This window comes from Labeo rohita, chromosome 13, assembly GCF_022985175.1.
Source record: "Labeo rohita strain BAU-BD-2019 chromosome 13, IGBB_LRoh.1.0, whole genome shotgun sequence".
NCBI lineage: Eukaryota > Metazoa > Chordata > Actinopteri > Cypriniformes > Cyprinidae > Labeo > Labeo rohita.
The window spans coordinates 23,172,642-23,191,957 of record NC_066881.1 but is presented as its reverse complement, the minus strand read 5'-3'; the positions used below and the strand labels follow the sequence as shown (position 1 = coordinate 23,191,957).

Genomic DNA, 19,316 nt, shown 5'->3' with positions numbered 1-19,316 from the left:
CTACACCAGGGGTGTCAAACTCAGTTCCTGGAGGGCCACAGCCCTGCAGAGTTTAGCTTTAACCCTAATTAAACACACCTGATCTAACTAAGTCCTTCAGGTTTATTTAAAAACTACATGGTATGTACTGTATGTGTGTTGAAGCAGGGTTGGAACTAAATTCTGCAGGGCTGCGGCCCTCCAGGAGCTGAGTTGGACGCCCCGATCTACACCATCCCCAACCTGACCTAAATTTTCAAACTTTCCAGCTGATTTACAAGCACATAAAACATGAACTGTGTTCAGGGGATTTTTGATGGATATCTTGTTTATGTTATGGAGTGGCGTCGTGCAAAAAAGCCGTGCAAATATTTAAAAGATTCAGTTTTGAGTCGCCAGTTCCCTAATATCTCAACTGCTGCCCGAGAGCACCATCTAGTGTACTACAGAAGAAGTGAATGAACAATGAAAGAGCGTTTGTTTGTTTTTGTTTTTTTGGTAACTGCGGTTTGGTCGTGTTCCCGCCATAGTTTATTATCTTAACACAGTTCATGTAGGAACACGGCCGCTAATTTCTGAGCAGATGATCCACACACAGATTGTGTAAGAATCTCTCGGTACAGCTATTCGTGCCTGTTGGCAAATTCCAGTTTTATGTCAAAATTTGTGTGTGCGATTTGTATGTAATTTAGAATTTTTAGTGATATTTTTCCTAACAGTCCGTTGACACTCTTGTTTACAGTAACGGTAACATTTAGAATTCTGTAATACTCTGAAGAAACTTTTAGAACTAGGCTATACAATAACTACTAATATGCTGACAATTAAGAAACAAAATAAAATAGAAAAAGAAAGAAGAAAAAAATCTTTTAAAAAAATCTGTTATGTATACTATAAGATTTTTAATGTTTTTAAGTCTCTTCTGCTCACCAAGCCTGCATTTATTTGAACTAAAGTACAGAAAAACCTGTACAATTTTGAAATATTTGTACTATTTAAAATAATTATTTTCTATTTGAATACATTTTTACATGTAATTTTTTTCCTGTGATTTTAAAGCTGAATTTTTAGCATCATTAGCTACTCCAGTCACATGATCCTTCAGAAATCATTTTAATATTCTGATTTGCTGCTCAAAAAAACATTTATTATTATTATGTTGAAAACAGCTGAGTAGATTTTTTTTCAGGTTTCTTTGATGAATAGAAAGCTCAGAAGAACAGCATTTATCTGACATAGAAATCCGTTGTAAAATTTTAAATATCTGTACCATCACTTTTGATTAATTTAAAGCATACTTGATAAATAGAAGTATTAATTTCTATATTTATTTCCCCAAACATAAATAAATAAATACTCATTCCAAGCTTTTGAATGGTAGTGTGTAATTTTACAAACACTTTTTTATTTCGGATAAAAGCTGGTCTTTGGATCTTTCTATTCATCAAACAATCCTGAAAAAAATGTATTCAACTGTTTAAATATTGATAATAATAATAATAATAATTATGAATGTGTCTTGCACAGAAAAACAGCATATTAGAATGATTTCTGAAGGATCATATAACACTGAAGACTGGAGTAATGATGCTAAAAAAATTAGCTTTGATCACAGGAATAAATTACATTTTTAAATATATTCACATAGAAAGCATTTATTTTAAATAGTACAAATATTTCACAATATTACTACTTTTCTGTATTTTCAATCAAAAAATACAGGCTTGGTGAGCAGAAGAGACTTCTTTAAAAACCATTAAAAATCTTACTGTTCAACAACTTTTGACTGGCAGTGTATAATTCTGTATTATTATTACAAAATAATAGGCTAATGTGCTGACAATTATGAAACAAAATAAAACAGAAAACTAACTAATCTTGTTCTCATCTGTATGTGTAGACTAATAAAAAAATACAATTCATTTCTAATTGTATGATTTTGATCTAAACATCAAACATTAATGTAACCAATAACAGCCTACTTGTTAATGTGAGTTGTTGTACTGTTACGTTTATTGTAGTTTACAGATTTGACCAAGAAAATAAAATATGTACATAACTTTCAAAAAGTTATTTTCATAGCTAAGCTGCACTACCATAGCAACAAACATCCGGTCACTGAATTGCTGAATCTCACCTGAACTGGATCAATGACTCAATCTGTCTGCGTCTGGATGACTCATGAAAGCAGCCCCCTACAGGAATTTCCCACTTGAGAGTTGGGTTCATTGTTAAGATTTAATAGAATAATATTTCTTTAATTCTATCGGATGTTAATTAAACTTCACGGGTTCTAATTATTTAGTTATTTATTGTAACATTATTAGACTTTTTCTTATCAAACTCACGCCCAGTTAAAGTTGTTCTTGCTCAGCGTTAATCGTGTGCCCTAAAACCCGGGGGCGCCGATAGGAGGTGCGCGCAATGACGCACATTCCAAGGAATTCTGCAGCAGCTATAAAACACCTTTTGAAGCTTACCTGCTTATTGACTACTGAGACTACAGTTAGACTGGTGAGGTCAACATGGGCACTGAATCAGAAAATAACGGAGCTCTCAAAGAGGGGTTTTTGGTGAAAAGGGTGAGAGACTTTTGAACTATTTTTTAATCTCCACACTGAACAAATTCCTAATTGTTACTGGATTATTAACACACTACGTTCATTTTAGGGTCATGTGGTTCAAAACTGGAAAGTTCGTTGGTTTGTACTTAAATCAGACAGACTTCTGTATTATAAATATGAGGGCGGCAAACGGGATTCCTGCCATCGAGGGACGATACCGTTGAGTGACTGCAAAATCACATGTCCTTACCTGGATTACGAGAACAGACCGGTAAGTGATGTTTTACGGTATATTTTCCATATATTTTCGTAACGGTGAACGTAAAGCTCGCCTGAGGAAGTTACCATAGCAACTGATTTCGCGAGTTTTGTTTGGATTATTGCGCTACGTCAACGTAAAAAAGGTCGTACGTTACTCAATTAATTGTTGATGTTCATGTACATATAACAAATTTAATTTAAACATGTTAATGTTTTGTTACATGTTAATGACTTTATTTATTGTGCATACTTCACAAATGATCATAATATAGGCCTAATGCAGTTTTATAATCCTCTGTAAAGGAATTTAAAACAAAGTAAGTGCATATCTCAATATAATGTATTACACAGTCTACAAACAGATAGTATTGAGAATTATTTTATCAGTGGTTTAGTTCAGATTACACCCTGCCCACTAAACCTAACACTGGGAGTGTCTTAGTAAGTGCTTTGAATTGTCACGCTTCGTATGAATTAACCTTTCATTATTTTATTTTGCAATGTTCACATGCACTAGCATGTCAGGAACATTTTTCCCCCCCTGGTAAATCTTTGCAATGTTTTTGATTTATATTCCATGTTGTGTAACAGCTGTAATCAAATCTGTGGTGATGGAGTTTTTTAATGTTTCTGCCAGGTTAAGACAGTGCTGCGCTTATCATAGACAACTTAAAATGTGTGTTTAGTGCTGTGACTGAAGGCTTTTTTCATAGTAACCACATTTTACACCCTGCAGTTGGTGATGAAGCTGCAGACCAGCACATCAGAGGAGCACTTCCTGGAGGCTTGCACGAGAGAGGAACGTGACGAATGGGCTGCGGCGATTGGTGAAGTGGTACAGAAACTCAAACCACATGAAACACAGACCCCCTCCCCATCACAAATGAAAGGTTCCAAATCACTCCAGCTTCACAATGTCAACCTCAGGTAGCTATGTGTGTAGTTTGTTAATATGGATATAAGGGATTTGTGTTTGTGACTCCGTATCTAATTGTGTGTCTGTATATCAGTCAGGTGGTGGACTCCATGTATGATGTGCACACTGGTATCCGGCTATGCAGTCATGTTGAGCAGGGCAGCTCTTACACCAACTGTTTCTCAGGTCAGACACTTTTAAAACACGCACTGATGTAATACAATAAAGCATGAAAATGTGATAATCTTAAGTTTTATACACTCCTGTTCAAATGTTTGGGGTTGCACAGAAGTCTCTTGTGCTTACCAACGCTGCATTTAGTTGATCAAAATATAGTAAAATATGGAAGCCTGTTTCCACCACTTAAATTTTTTTTTAAAAAGGTAATTGTGACTTTTTATCTCACAATTGTGACTTTTTATCTCACAATTCTGACTTTTTTTCTCTCGCAATTCTCACTTTTCTCCTCAGAATTGTAAAATATAAACTTGTGAGTTATAAAGTCAGAATTTTGAAATGGAAACTCACAATTTTGACTTTATAACACATTTGGGAGTTATTAAGTCAGAATTGTGAGATAAACTCACAGTTGTGTGAACATCAGTCTTTTTTTCCTTCAGATTTGGACTTTATAACTTAAAATCGGGTGTTTATATCTAAATTCTGAGAAAAAAAGTCAGAATTATGAAAAAAAAGATATAAACTCGCATTTGCAAGAAAAAAGTAAGAACCACGAGATGCAACCTTGCATTTGCAAGGAAAAAGTCAGAATTAGAAGTATATATCGCACAATTATGATTTAATAACTTGCAGTTGCAAGTTTATATCACATTTGCGAGAAAAAAAAAGTCAGAATTATGAGTTATCTTGCAACTTTTTCTTGCAATTGTAAATTTATATCACACAATTCTAAAAAGAAGTCCAATTGTGAGCTTTTATCTTGCAATTCTGACTTTATTTCTTGCAATTGTGACTATATCACACAATCCTGAGAAAAAAAGTGAGAATTACGAGATACAAACTAGAATTTGCGAGAAAAAAAGTCAGAATTGTGAGTTTTTATCTCGCAATTCTGACTTTATTTCTTGCAATTGTGAATTTATATCACACAATTCTGAGAAAAAAGTCCCAACTTTGAGTTTATAGCTCGCAATTATGATATTATAACTTGCAATTGCGAGTTTATGTCATGCAGTTCTGAGAAAAAAGTCTGAATTGTTTTTATATTTTCTTCAGTGGCGGAAACGGGCTCCCATAGTATTTAAACTAATCTGTTGAGTGAATGATTCACTTTAGAAAAAGACAGCAACTTGTCGCCACATAATGGTTTAACTATGTAAACTATGTAAGAGTCATTGATACAGCATACAGACCGACAGTCTGTCTGGAACTTGCAAACGCAGATAAGCAAAGTGATTTAACTTTTAACTGTCACCATCCCCTCTGTGGGACGCCTAAGTTTACTTCACCATATTACAAATAAATCCTAATCTAATCATGACAAACTATATATTGTTGGGAAGGTCCAAGACTCCTAAATAGATATTTTACCACTCTTTTGTGTTACAAATTATATAGGAAAAGTAATAGATTAAATTATGACAATAGTGCACCTCAAAAATCTACATCATAACAGGAGTTCTTTGTTGCCTTTTAACCTATCATGCAATAGAAATCTTAAGAAATTATATATCAACTGAAAACTTAAAATCTCATAATTCATCCTTTAAGAACCATTTTAAAATCAGACATTGCATTACCATGAAAATTGTACCTCAAAATCATATCACAAAATGTTTTCATTCATGAATTATAAAAATGTAACTATAGTGCATTTTTATGTCTATGTTCAAGATAGGGAGTGACAGTTAAAGGGTTAAACAATTAAAAGTTACAGTGCTCTGTATCAGTCATTCTGAAGACCAGAGACTCACAGGTTTTTTTGGATGTGTGTATAGGCTCAGCGGTGGTGGACTGGCTTGTGTTTAATAAGCTGGCTCTGACCCGTGTGGAGGCAGTAACATTAGCCTCTACACTGCTGGACGAGGCCTCCCTGCGGCCCATCGGGATCAGGAGCACAGACGCTCTCCGTAATGCAGCTCTAGGAGAACAATTCCTCGATGACTCCACTGCACTCTACTGCTTTGTAAGCTTCAAATCTCGCTTTTGTTGTTTTATTCTCTACTCAGTGCTTTTGTAATTATGTATAATAGATATGATTTCCCAAACAGTCCCAAAGCTTCCAGAAGCGAGGCAGTGTGAAAGCAGAGAAGTCTCGGTCTGCGGTGGAACTCAGTGGAAGAGTAGTAAAGAGAGGTTACCTACTCAAACAGGTGAGCACTATAATCTGAAGTTTTGAACTGAATAGTGCTTATCTGTGATGCTAACAGTCTTTTTTCTGTGTCAGGGGCACAAGGTGAAGAACTGGAAGGTGAGATTGTTTGTTCTGAGGGCGGAGCCTACTTTCTTGCACTATTATGACCCTAGCAAGGTGAGCTGACCTGCAATTCACAGACTGTAATAGTACATTTTATGCTAAAGTCTACAGAAATCATGTGATGTTTATTTTTGTGCTGAATTGTCGACTTCTTGATGGCCACCTTTCTTAGGATGACATCACTCCGGTTGGCAGTATATCTCTGCGTGGCTGTCTGGTGTCTGCTCTGGATGATAACGGCGTACCGTCAGGTGAGTCAGAATTACACCTCTGTTTAAAAGTGTCTGTAGTCTGATGACTACCTGTTTCACAATGAATATTTACAAAGCAATTCCAGATATGAATCAAGACTTTGAAGACCTTGCCACAGACCAAAAACACAGCAATGATTTGGCTTGTTGTCATGGCAGCAGTAATATTTACAGGTAAATACTGTAAACACAAAGGTTAATGGTCATTTTTCTGTAATCTTCAGGTGTTAAAGGTAAAGTCCAGGGGAATCTCTTTAAAATCATCACTCAGACGGACACACACTATTACATCCAGGCCCCAACACACGAAGAGAGGATGGACTGGATCCGAGCTATTAGACAACTGACATAACTGACCCTTCACAAAAGACCCGGCTCCCTTCGTTACTATTGCTATGTCAGACAAACCATGGCACTTTTATGCCACACATCATGTTGTAACACAGTTGAAAATACATTGCAGAGCAAAGAGAAAACTGACAACATGCCGACAGACAAGACAGAGCAGGTTACTTTAGGTATTAAACAAAGCATGAGCCTTCAAATTCGGTTGTTTTTGAAGAAATTTAGACAATAAATACTGTTTTATGGCTCTTTAGTGTTGTGACAGAGCGCTGTAGCACTTTCAAGTGGGATGTTAACGATCATCTTTTCCTCTTTACTAGTTATAGCATGAAATATACATGAATGAACATCAGAAGGTATGTTGTTTCAACCATGGAAAGACTCAAAACACACAATTTTCTAAGTTCAAGTCCACCGATGTTAATCTACTCTCCTGTCTAGTTTGTTTGTCGGACCAAAAAAGTCAGATTTGGCGTTATAATTGGTCGTATCGCCTGTCAATCAAACTCTCTGCGAAAGGTCAATTAGGTCATTGCTGTTATTGTTAATTTTATTGTTATTGCTAATTTTATATTTTTGTCTGTCACACATCTATTTAGAAATCTTGTTCTGTTTTAACAGTTTTACATGTGGTGTTTGTGTATGTGCATAACAAACAAATATACATTGTTATATAAAAAATATTACTAAAAATGTTAATAATTAATAATACACATTCAAGTAAGCATATAGAATATTTACATATAAAATTCAGATTTTCCCAAAGTCCAGAGTTTTGATATTCCTAATAGTCTGTATCTTATGTTTGATATAATATACAGGTGGTAAAGCTTATACATTCAGTGAATGTACTTTGAAAGCATGAATGATGATAACTGTAACATTTATTTGGTTGTATTTTGTAAAATAAAAGTTATATTTGAGTAACTGTTATCTTGCAATCATATTTTTGATGTGCATACCTGCAGTTTTGTAATGGACCATTAGCATGTTTCTACCTGCCTTCTGTTTGTCAGGTAACAGAACTGACTTCATGTCTTGCATAAATCTTTTGGTTTGTTGCTATGGTTAAAAACACACACACTGTGTCTGTGAATGTATTTCTCGCTCTCTCTCTTTTTAAACATGCCCAAATACACACTTTTACACACACACACACACACACACATTAAATAACTTTAAATAATCAGATCTTCTTAAAAGTTCTTTAAGAAAAGTTTACTGTTTACAGTACATATTGCAATTATTAGATGTTAAAAGACATTCAAGTAAACCTTGCTATTTAATACATGCTTCATTTGCAGCATTAAGTGTGTAGATTGACAGCACCAAGTACAGGCTTCAGAGGACTTTGAGTCCTGTTTTTCAAACCAACACAATCTCAGGGAATTGCATTTTAAAGTGAACATTCAATGCCATCAAAACTGTTCTGTGGTACATTCAAATGAACCAAAGCAAAAACAAACATGATTCTTATGATTCTGAGTTATTCTGTTCTGTTGAAATGATTTAACTCTTTTTTTCAGACAGGCAAACAAAAAACATTCCTGTAGCTCAAACTGTCAGCAGTGCCAAGAATATGGGTTTGATTTTCAGGGAATGCAGAAACTGATTAAATGTATACCTTGAATGCAAAGTAAGTCACTTCGGATAAAAGCATCTGCCAAATGTGTGAATGCAAATGAATTTGAACTACAACAATTACTGCTACAAGCACACAAGTCCTCTACTGTATAAGTGCATCTAATGGAACAAATGAAGGCACTTTTGCTTCTGTTTCAAAGAGCCAGAGAAACTAAATATCTAATCAAAAGCAAACAAAAAGGTAGATAGTACATTATGTATTATAAAAACTATGAAAGAAATCTTCTATCTAAGCTAGTTTATGGCAAAACGTTCTTAATTAGAATTTTTATGCTATCTGGATTGGTTAAACCTGGTTGCACATGAGGTAACACAGCTTCTTCAGAGATTTTCTCCTACTGATGTGATCCTGGACCACAAAACCAGTCATAAGCTGGTCAATTTTTTAATCAATAAGCTTTCCACTGATGTATGGTTTGTTGGAATAGGACAATATTTGGCTGAGATACAACTATTTGAAAATCTGGAATCTGATGGTGCAAAAAAAATCAAAATATTGAGAAAATCGCCTTTAAAGTTGTCCAAATAAAGTTGTTTTCAATGCATATTACTAATTAAAAATTTAGTTTTGATATATTTACGGTAGGAAATTTACAAAAGATCTTCACTGAACATGATCTTTACTTAATTTCATAATGATTTTTGACGTAAAAGGAAAATCGATAATTTTGACCCATACAATGTATTGTTGGCTATTGCTACAAATATACCCGTGCTACTTATGACTGGTTTTGTAGTCCAGGGTCACAAATGTCTCCAAAACCATTTTAAAATGAACAGCCTCATTTGCCACTACCAATAAAACTCACTAGATTGAAACTATACAAAATGGCCAATTAGTCTACCAAAACAAACACAGACGAAACTGAAAAAAGTGAGGGAGTTCTGGAACTTTAAGACAATTGTGTACAGTACGCTTAGAATTCTAAAACCTCATCCAAGTTGCTTCTAGGAATAGTCTGTGTCCTCATAGCAAACAATTCTTCACTTCACTGCTCAAGCCACTTTGGTGAGCTGTAGGTCTCCATGGACTCTAAGAGCAGTGAGAGATGCGAGCTGAGTCAGTCTGTGAGTGAAACCACACAAGGGCTGCCCATCCACCAGAATACGGAACTGCTGGTGCTCGCACACAATCTCCATCTGAGAGAGACACAAAATGAAAACAACATTATTGTGACTGAAAGTTATGAGCTTTATTTAGCTGTATCTAACCTTCCAAACACATACTGTGAGTCTTTACCTTAAATGGCTCTCCTGGAGCAAAGGGGAAGAAAGACAGGGCGGTTTCTGAAGCGCCCCACTGTCCTGACAGACGAGCGTTACGAAGCACGGCCTTTTCTGAAAAATTCACCTTCAACTCCAGACCCACGTCACCCTCAATTTCCTCATCCCCTTCTCCTTTAGACTGGCATGACACTAACACTACCATACTAAAGAGACAGACAGAAAAAGTTTTTTAACATCTGTTTAAAAACAAACATCATTTGAGTCAATGTCATGGAATTTGAGCTTTTTGATCACGCTCCAGATCAAATCACATCATGAAGCAACAGTTTCTGGCTAAGTCTTAGATGCCAAATATGGCCAGAATTTTCCAATCTGTTTTTTCCTGATCTAGCTGACTAAGACTTCATGGGAATTGACCTTTTTCCCACACTGGCAAAACAGAAGTGGACAACAACTGCTGGAAAACCGCATGTATTTCACTGTTAAAAAAAAAAGTAATTTTAATTGAAAACAAATGCTAAATGTTTAATCGAAAACAATATGTGTTTAAAAGTAAAAAGTATGCGTTTCCTTAATTTGAGGAAAAAAATTGCATTCCCTGTCAGAATTCCCTGCTCAAACATCACATTTGTTTAGATTTTATTACAAAAAAGTTAGTTACTTTTTATTACTCTATTAGATTTGTTGGTTTAAATTAATGTTGGTTTAAATTGACTTGAATAAAACCGGTTAATTTCTGTTTTTTAGCTACCACTGTTAAATGTGGCTACACTGTATAGTATAGACTGCTTTTCAAAAGTTTGGGATCAGTAAGACGTGTATTGTTTTTTTAAATAAATCTCTTATGCTCATCTACATTTATTTGATCAAAAACACAGGGATAAAAGCAGTAATATTGAGAAATGTTATTACAATACAAAATAATAGTTTCTATTTTAATATACTTTAAAATATAATTTATTCCTGTAATGCAAAGCAAAATTTTAATCACACATTACTCCAGTCTTAAGCGTCTTTCAGAAATCATTCTAATATGCTGATTTATTATTAGAGTTATCTATGTTGACAGTGCTGTCAAATATTTTTTTGGAACCTGTGATACTTTTTTTCAGGATTCTTTGATGAATAAAAAGTTTAAAAGAACAGAATTTAATTAATAATATAAGGCTTGGTCATCACTTTTTATCACATCATTGAATAAAAATATGAATTTCTTTCAAAAAAAAAAGAAAAAAAAGAAAGAAAGAATACAAATTTACTGACCCCAAACTATTTTAAATAAATGCTGTTTGTTTTTGTTTTTAGCTTTTTATTCATCAAAGAATCCTGAAAGTATCACAGTTTGCAAACAAAAAGAAATAGTTTACAGCATATTAGAATGACTTCTAAAGAATCGTGTAACACTTAAAAGGGTCATCGGATGCCCATTTTCCACAAGTTGGTATGATTCTTTAGGGTCTTAATGAAAAGTCTATAATATACTTTGGTTAAAAATTCTCAATGGTTGTGTAAAACAACACCCTTTTTACCTTGCCAAAATCAGCTCTGCAAATATCATACTGTTCATTAAATATATCATATATCATACTATATCATTAAATGTTAATGAGCTCTGCTCGCCCCGCCCCTCTCCTCTCTCTGTGGAGTGACGAGCCTGTTTACTTGAGCCGCGTTTAGCCACTAAACTTGTTAACTAGCACGTTATTAGGAAAGGTGATTGCAGAGATTAATAAAAAACCCTTATACACACTTCTGCTGTAGGTGAAGCTGGATCATGAATGATTCGCGCGAACATAGACGGATATATGTAGATCGGGAGGCGCATTCCCTTCACAGACAAACGTAATCCACTGCACCTTCAGCAGCTCAGATGTCGGGAGTAAATGACGACCGCTACGTTCATTATTACATCCAGCAACACAACACCTCAATCGCTCAATCTGAGATATTCTTGTCTAACTTACATCCCTGCTCCAGCATCGAAACAATGGGGGTCGGACTGTTACAGCTGATCTGAGGTAAGACGCTCATGTCAATCAACTATTGTGGGAGCAGCCTCTGTGGGTGTGACGCCACAACAACAGGCATCTGAGAATGGCTCGATTTGAAAAAGGGGATATTATTTTTACAGATTAAATAAAAAGCACTGCATGGATTTTTATCATTATAGAGTAGATTTGTACATACACTGCCAACACACATTAACGTTCAAACAACATGAAAAAGTGAACTTTTCATCCGATGACCCCTTTAAGACTGATGATGCTGAAAATTCAGCTTTGATACTAAATTAGATTTTAATGTATATTAAAATAGAAAAACATTATTTTACAACATAAAGATGTAATATTTCACAATATTATTTTTTTCCTTATTTTTGATTAAATAAATGCAGCCTTGATGAGCATGGGAAACTTATTTTTAAAAACATTAATACCTACTGATCCCAGACTTTTGAACGTTAATGTATATATATATATATAATATAAGCTGTTTACAGTATAAAAAATATATTTACAAAACAATACATATATACATATACTATTATTTTACATATACACACACACACGCACGTAGTACTGCAGTTAAATGGGTGTTTTTCCACATGCATTTAAAATGATGTCTAGTGTTCTCTGTTGGCACCCATGTTTTCTTTTGCTCTTGTGTGCACTGGAGACGTTAAAACGGTTTAATCCCCGATACAACTGGCTCATTGTGTTACCGCAGTGAAGGCGCGTCTCATCCTCAATGAACCAAGTCATTTAGGATGTGCGGATGTGACATTTGACAAATGTACGCAAGTACTGGCGAAGGCACAGACAGGTGTGTCTGATACGAACCTTTTGGGCCGCTTGTGAACAATACCCATCACTACCAGCCTCATGGTCGGCCGCAGACCCCCTTTGATCTCCCCAACATAGTCCTCCTCCTGCGGGGATAGTATTTTACTTTAATTCAAACATCCGATGCTACAATCCAGACGAAATCATTAACGTACTTACTTGAAATACGATATCTTTAACCCATCTCTGCGCATCAAGAAAGATAATAAAAGACCATTTCTCACAGTTTACAGTTTGTTTTAACATGCACATTACATTTTAATATGCAAATTACCGAGTCGTATTGTTTATAAATGTAGCAGTCTCATATATAGGCTATATGTGATATATTTATGAGTGTAGAATCAAAAATACGAGCCCAGTGAGGACGTCACTGTGCCAACACAATCAATCAGTCTCAGCAGCGGATAATAAACTCTAAAATCACAATCATCATACTTACGTTTCGGATGTTCCCCTTATCTGTCATGCTTTCCTCTGTAGCAAACGGCTTTAGTTTTAGTCTTGCAGGTGTTGCGTTTCAAGCGCGAGGACAATAGCTGTCATGCACAGAATTGATCATCGCAGTGCGCGAGACCGGCGTTGAATCGGCGCACCCCGCCTCGCGCCATTCCGTTTCCATAGTAACCATCACAGGCAGGGAGTGATGATGACAAAAATAAAGTAGTGACTTAAGCAAATTTCAAAATGAATGAATCTTTGCTCAATATGAAAACATAGGCTGTACCAAGTTTTGTGATTAAAGAGACACACTAGCCTATTAATAAATGTAATTTAAATTCAAAACCATATTTTTATTTGAATTCTTTATTTGAATATTTACTAGGTTATATTCTTATACATTAAAATTATACCAAGATAAATAGTAATTCACTTGGGAATAAGCTCATATAATGGTGGAATCACAAACATGGACAACACACTCAAGAGACATAATTAACTCCCAAGTCCCAGCAGGTGTATTGTTTTACATTCCCATCTAACCAGTCTGGCACTTTGTTTCTGCAATATGTTTTTACCACCCGGAGAGAGTTTCCAAGGTTTATTAGCTCCAAATTATGTTGTTTCCCAGTGTCAGTTTCAGGGCTGTTTGTACACAGCTCTCAGTGTACACTGTCTCGGTTAAAACCTAAATAATTTTCCAGCCGAATACGAACATTTGTGGCATCAACCCAAATATTCAGCAACAGAAACAAGAAAATATTTGAGTAAGACATCCCTGCTGAAAACAAAACAAAAAACAATATAAACCATCAAAGAAGTTATAATGGTTTCCACTACAAGTACCATTACAAACAATTAACTTTTAGCAGTTAAAAAATGGTTGCATGTAGTGTGTTTTGAAACATATTCCATTAGGATTTAGTGGCCAATGTATCTATAAACTGTATCTAATTTACATATTAATGTGTTTTTGGGGCAACATATGTGACCCTGGACCACAAAACCAGTCTTAAGTACCACGGGTATATTAGTAGCAATAGTCAAAATTGTATGGGTCAAAATGGTCGATTTTTCTTTTATGCCAAAAATCATTAGGATATTAAGTAAAGATCATGTTCCATGAAGATATTTTGTAAATTTCCTACGGTAAATATATCAAAACTTAATTTTTGATTGGTAATATGCATTGCTAAGAACTTTAAAGGTGATTTTCTCAGTATGTTGATTTTTTGCACCCTCAGATTCCAGATTTTCAAATAGTCTCAGCAAATATTGTCATATCTCATTCATATTTCATAAATCTCAATCTAAATCCGACTGATTTTGTGGTCCATGGTTACATATAATGAAAAACTGAGTGTAATAATGGGAGTAATAATTGGTAAGATTTTCATAATAATATGTAATATTTCATAGGAATATTCATATATAATTTCTTTCCCTATTCACTTCCTGTGTCTCTCAAAGTGCCTAATAAACATGATTTAAGTCCTGGTGCCCTCTACAGTGGGCATGCATGAAACTGATGTCCTGATTTCATAACAGAAATTCATATTTTGATTTGAAACACCATAACATTTTCCTGAGATGTTGATTTATGACAAACAACTTGAAAATTTGACAGATTTAAATGATCACTGCAAAATAGTACCGTATTTCCATAAGGGTGTTGAATTTGATCACTAATTTAATGTCAGCCATTTTTAAAGAGCAAGGAGAGAGTGATCATGGTGAAACTTCCAAACATCTGGTATCTTTAAAAAAAGCCCTGAATGTGCTCTTTACAGGACATCAGGCTTAAAACTGTGACATGTAAGGTCTTGGAAAAATCGCTAAAAATAATGTCATCTACAGAGCACAAAACTCCATAGCTGGTAGTCAGAAGGATAGGCACAATTACAGTTTCCATTAAAACCAGTACAATTCCCATTATAACCAGTTGAATCAATTTAAATTCTGGTGGTCATCACAATATAATGTTTAAACAAACACATTTTCACAATAAATCCATAAGATTTCAGGTCACAACAACTGTCCATCAAAATTGAACTGTATTTAATATTTAAAGAAAGATGGCTTTTTTGAACCACTAGATGCAAATATTACACAAAAGATAATCTAAGTGTCTTCCAGTAGGGGTCGCTTATAGTTGAGCAGAACGATGAAATCCCCTTTTGTTTTTTTAATTGATTATTTTTAAACATAATACAATTTAATTTTATTGTAATCTGTCAATCTAAATAATTAATACCTAAATTTAGGTTAAAATCAACTACGGGACTGCCAATAAAATGTCTTTTAAAATAATTTATCACAAACCACTGTGATTGGATCATCCTTCCAGCGCTGAGAAAAGTATCAGGTATCACCTGACTACATCAGCAACCACAGTAAAGTTATTTACGCCTGAGAGAAGACTAGCAATTTAATTGTCACCAAAAAGAATAAATGTTAATTAATTAGAAGCCCAGCTGTGATACACAGTTTCATTGCAATTGCCATTCTTATCCCCTGTTTAATTTCTATTGTTTTGACCCTTGAACTGACAGCTCCTGAATCAGCTGATCGAGTCACATGACTCGCCTCTCTCATGGCCACACACAGCTGATGCCAAGCGCATTTGAACGCGCTGTTCTCTAGTCTGAGATATAAAGGACAATCCAAAATCGTAAGTGCTGATTTAAATTAATTATTTATTCTTGTACTTCAGAGTAAAGCGATGTACAGTGTTTTGATGGTGTAGTCAATTTGCCCTCCTCCAAACTATTTCAGGTGGGCAGTGTCTGTTGTTTTGCTGTCATTATTTCACTTTAGCCAAAGTTTAAAACAAACTGATCGCAATGTAAACACGTTATGGAGGTCGTTAAGTCCAAAAAATGCTGACATTATTCTTGTAACTTTTTCTGCTTTATAACAGTTTTTAACCTTATTAACCTGTTCTGCTCTTTTCAAATGAAATCTGTACAATTGTACATTTTTATATTATTATGTCTTATTATTTTGTTCAAAATAAATGCTTTTTACCTTTTTAAAAATGTGTGCATATATTCTGAATTTGATCTGATATCGCCTATGATATAAGGTTACAAAACCGCTCATATTTTTTTCCTTTCATTTTCTATCCCGTATCTTTCTTAGATGTGGAATACTTAATAACACACCTGAGGCCAGTAATCTGTCCGTGGATCTCAAGAGACTACTTAAAGCGGACTATCTATCATGCACCCGTTTGGCCGTGAAGAAGAGACCTCCAGGCGCGAGCTCTTCGGCTTCTTCACCCGGTGTTTGAGGCGCGGTGAGTGGGAGCTTGCGGCAGCCTGCGTGGGTCAGCTCGGCGATGCCCGCGGAGATGATCCTCATCGCCCGCATGACATCGTTAAAGCCATCGTTACCCACCCATACCCGCTCAGGTGAGCAACCCTGACAGGAATAAACAACAGAACCAATAATGTAAACAAATACATTTTTTTCTCTTTCTGCTGACAGTGGTTACAATAGTTCTAGTTACTTTTAGACGGAAACTGTGGTTATTAATATGGTAAATGTTTTGTAAGAGATATTTAACATTTCATTTTACACATCTGCTTTTCTATTGCTTATACTTAGGTGGGAAACAGTGGGCAGCCCTCACAGACTGGCCTGGTATTGGCTTCAAGTTCTGGAAAAGCAGACTAAAATAAAGGTGTGTGGATATAATTTCTTATGGATGCGTTAAGCGTTCATCCCTGTGGTCAGTACCTCTTTTCCTGATTCACGTTATGGTTACCTTCTCTGCAGGTGAGCAGGTCTGTGAAGAGAGAACTGGAGTTCATGTTGCTTCTAGAAGAACTTGGAGACGTGCCACTGTCTATACTTAAGGTATGATTAATTTCCAACTACTGCATGTAGAGTACGAAATATGGTAGCGCTGACACTGTTGAAACAACTTTATGGCTTTTTGTTGACAAACCTCAGATAGTTTCCTTTGAACTCTGATAAGGTTCGACTCTATCAGTTGCTGTTGTGCACATGTGCACAGTTGAGCAAGGCATACAGTATGTTTTTGCACTTTTTTTCTTTCCAAGAAATATTGCATCCACTTTCCATGCTAAAAGTCTTAATTTTGCAATAGACGCTTGTTAAGTTACTCCGTTACCACAAATCCTTTTTTTTCTTTCAATTTTTTTTAATCTCCTTAGGCAGTAAAATCATTCAGTAAAGAGCCTGAAACCACAAAACCTGTCATAAATGTCAGGTTTTTTTTTTAAATTGAGGTTTATACATCATCTGAAACTGAATAAATTAGCTTTCCATTGTTGTATGGTTTGTTAGGATAGGACAGTATTTGTTTGAGATACAACTATTTGAAAATCTGGAATCTGAGGGTGCAAAAAATCTAAATATTGAGAAAATCGCCTTTAAAGTTGTCCAAATGAAGTTCTTAGCAATGCATATTACTAATCAAAAATTGAGTTTTGATATATTTACAGAAGGAAATTTACAAAATATCTTCATGGAACATGATCTTTACTTAATATCCTAATGATTTTTGGCATAAAAGAGAAATCGATAGTTTTGACCCACACAATGTATTTTTGGCTATTGCTACAAATATACTTGTGCTGCTTACAACTGGTTTTGTGGTCCAGGGTCACATTTAGTAAAGATCTTTAATCCTTGTCCCAAATCAACCAACAGATCTTTGGTCTAATTTATGAGGAAATGATCTCACAAGTACCAAATTGCAAATGATGTTGTTGTTAATTGTGTAAGTGAGATTTATAAACTATTATTGAAAGTCAAAATCAAGTGCAGTCTTACTTTTGTTTTTTCTCATTTGAGAAGTCGTTTAACTCAGATATACGTCAGAATAAGAAACAAAAGATGAACACAGTTTGTGTTTAAAGGAAACCCCAGAATGTGTCTGTGAAGTTTCAGCTCAAAATACCAAATCATTTGTTATATAATTTTAAAAATGCCTATTTTGAGTGGAAGCAGAAACATGCTGTTTTCATGCATGTCTCTTTAAATGCAAATGAGCTGATGCTCCCCGCCTCCTTTTTATGGGGTTCCATTTGTGCCAAAAAAGAGGCGACTGCTTTGTGCTTTGTACTACACATTTGTCTTTGTCTACAGTTATTGCCTAATTATTCAGGTAAATCAGTATATGTTGACATGCATGTTGTCTGTTGACGTCGTCTTAATCTGTCGTCCTGTCGTCTTTTTCTGTTTTTTTACTGTTGTCCTAACTGTTGTCCTAACTGTCGTCTTGTTCTGTCGTCCTGTTCTGTCGTCTTATTCTGTCATTCTTACTGTCGTCCTGTTCTGTCATCCTAACTGTCGTCCTGTTCACGGCGGTCAAGTGAGCCGCCATCTGGATTTGCTGCACGTCAATTAGTGGAATTACGGTACGGAGACAAGAAGCGGCCAAAAAGCTGACGAACATCTATATTTAAGCGGTTAAAATTTAAATGTGCTAGAAAACAGGGAAAAAGTATTTACAAAACGTGTATATATATATATATTGTTCATTATAGAAGATACAATTATATTACTTTCGAATACATTATACTGTAAAGTTTTCTGAAAAAATAAAGTTTGTTAAAATACATTCTAACACTGAATGATTGCTCCTTTTTTTCTACATGCATTATTAAATTTTCTTATTAAAAGTTTCTTATTACTGTCTTAGAAAACTTTACAGTATAATGTATTCAAAAGTAATATAATTGTATCTTCTATAATGAACAATATATATATATATACGTTTTGTAAATACTTTTTCCCTGTTTTCTAGCACATTTAAATTTTAACCGCTGAAATATAGATGTTCGTCAGCTTTTTGGCCGCTTCTTGTCTCCGTACCGTAATTCCACTATAGACGTGCAGCAAATCCAGATGGCGGCTCACTTGACCGCCGTGAACAGGACGACAGTAAGAATGACAGAATAAGACGACAGTAAGGACGACAGAACAAGATGACAGTTAGGATGACAGAACAAGACGACAGTAAGGATGACAGAACAGGTCGACAGAACAAAATGACAGTTAGGACAACAGTAAAAAAACAGAAAAAGACGACAGGACGACAGATTAAGACGACGTCAACAGACAACATGCACGTCAACATATACTGATTTACCTGAATAATTAGGCAATAACTGTAGACAAAGACAAATGTGTAGTACAAAGCACAAAGCACTCGCCTCTTTTTTGGCACAAATGGAACCCCATACCTTTTTCAGAACAGGACTGTGCTTTTACAGCTTATTTCCTCAGATACTCTGCTAAAAAACATCCATTTGGTTTTAAATATCATCTAGTATCGTGCTAAAATCTTGCGTTTTACACCATATTAGTTTAAACTTCTGATATATGGCTTTTTGAGTGCACACAGAAAACAGCTGTCACACGGCCTGTGAGTAA

The 19,316-nt window shown here is 35.1% G+C and overlaps 3 protein-coding genes across 3 annotated transcripts in view; 2 read left to right on the top strand and 1 right to left on the bottom strand.

Moving 5' to 3' along the window:
• Positions 1-2,431: 2,431 nt before the first annotated feature.
• plek2 (pleckstrin 2) lies at positions 2,432-7,684 on the top strand. The gene is made up of 9 exons (XM_051125345.1): positions 2,432-2,561; positions 2,650-2,814; positions 3,541-3,731; positions 3,815-3,906; positions 5,679-5,866; positions 5,952-6,053; positions 6,128-6,211; positions 6,330-6,408; positions 6,633-7,684. The coding sequence occupies exons 1-9, from the start codon at positions 2,505-2,507 to the stop codon at positions 6,758-6,760; spliced, it is 1,086 nt and encodes a 361-aa protein (XP_050981302.1). The 5' UTR covers positions 2,432-2,504; the 3' UTR covers positions 6,761-7,684.
• A 274-nt stretch (positions 7,685-7,958) lies between these two features.
• si:ch211-10a23.2 (Galectin-related protein A-like) lies at positions 7,959-13,075 on the bottom strand. The gene is made up of 4 exons (XM_051125178.1): positions 12,910-13,075; positions 12,465-12,553; positions 9,638-9,827; positions 7,959-9,537 (listed from the first exon to the last, which is right to left on the bottom strand). Exons 1-4 carry the CDS (start codon positions 12,934-12,936, stop codon positions 9,394-9,396), a joined length of 450 nt encoding a protein of 149 aa, XP_050981135.1. The 5' UTR covers positions 12,937-13,075; the 3' UTR covers positions 7,959-9,393.
• Positions 13,076-15,485: 2,410 nt separating this feature from the next.
• zfyve26 (zinc finger, FYVE domain containing 26) overlaps positions 15,486-19,316 on the top strand; it is a 32,553-nt gene continuing 28,722 nt past the window's right edge. The window contains exons 1-4 of the mRNA XM_051125739.1: positions 15,486-15,579; positions 16,050-16,321; positions 16,518-16,593; positions 16,689-16,769. Coding sequence (XP_050981696.1) covers positions 16,131-16,321; positions 16,518-16,593; positions 16,689-16,769 — 348 coding nt within the window. The 5' untranslated portion in view covers positions 15,486-15,579; positions 16,050-16,130. The remainder of the gene's footprint in view (positions 15,580-16,049; positions 16,322-16,517; positions 16,594-16,688; positions 16,770-19,316) is intronic.

Excerpts from the sequence above, each read along its gene's own strand:
- plek2 (XM_051125345.1), top strand. The coding sequence starts at position 2,505 with ATGGGCACTGAATCAGAAAATAACGGAGCTCTCAAAGAGGGGTTTTTG. Across the intron at positions 6,054-6,127 it reads GAGGTTACCTACTCAAACAG|GGGCACAAGGTGAAGAACTG; the intron begins GTGAGCACTATA and ends TTTCTGTGTCAG. Across the intron at positions 6,212-6,329 it reads ACTATTATGACCCTAGCAAG|GATGACATCACTCCGGTTGG; the intron begins GTGAGCTGACCT and ends CACCTTTCTTAG.
- si:ch211-10a23.2 (XM_051125178.1), bottom strand. The coding sequence starts at position 12,936 with ATGACAGATAAGGGGAACATCCGAAAC. Across the intron at positions 12,554-12,909 it reads ATAAGGGGAACATCCGAAAC|GAGGAGGACTATGTTGGGGA; the intron begins GTAAGTATGATG and ends CTATCCCCGCAG. Across the intron at positions 9,828-12,464 it reads GTTCACAAGCGGCCCAAAAG|TATGGTAGTGTTAGTGTCAT; the intron begins GTTCGTATCAGA and ends CTGTCTCTTTAG.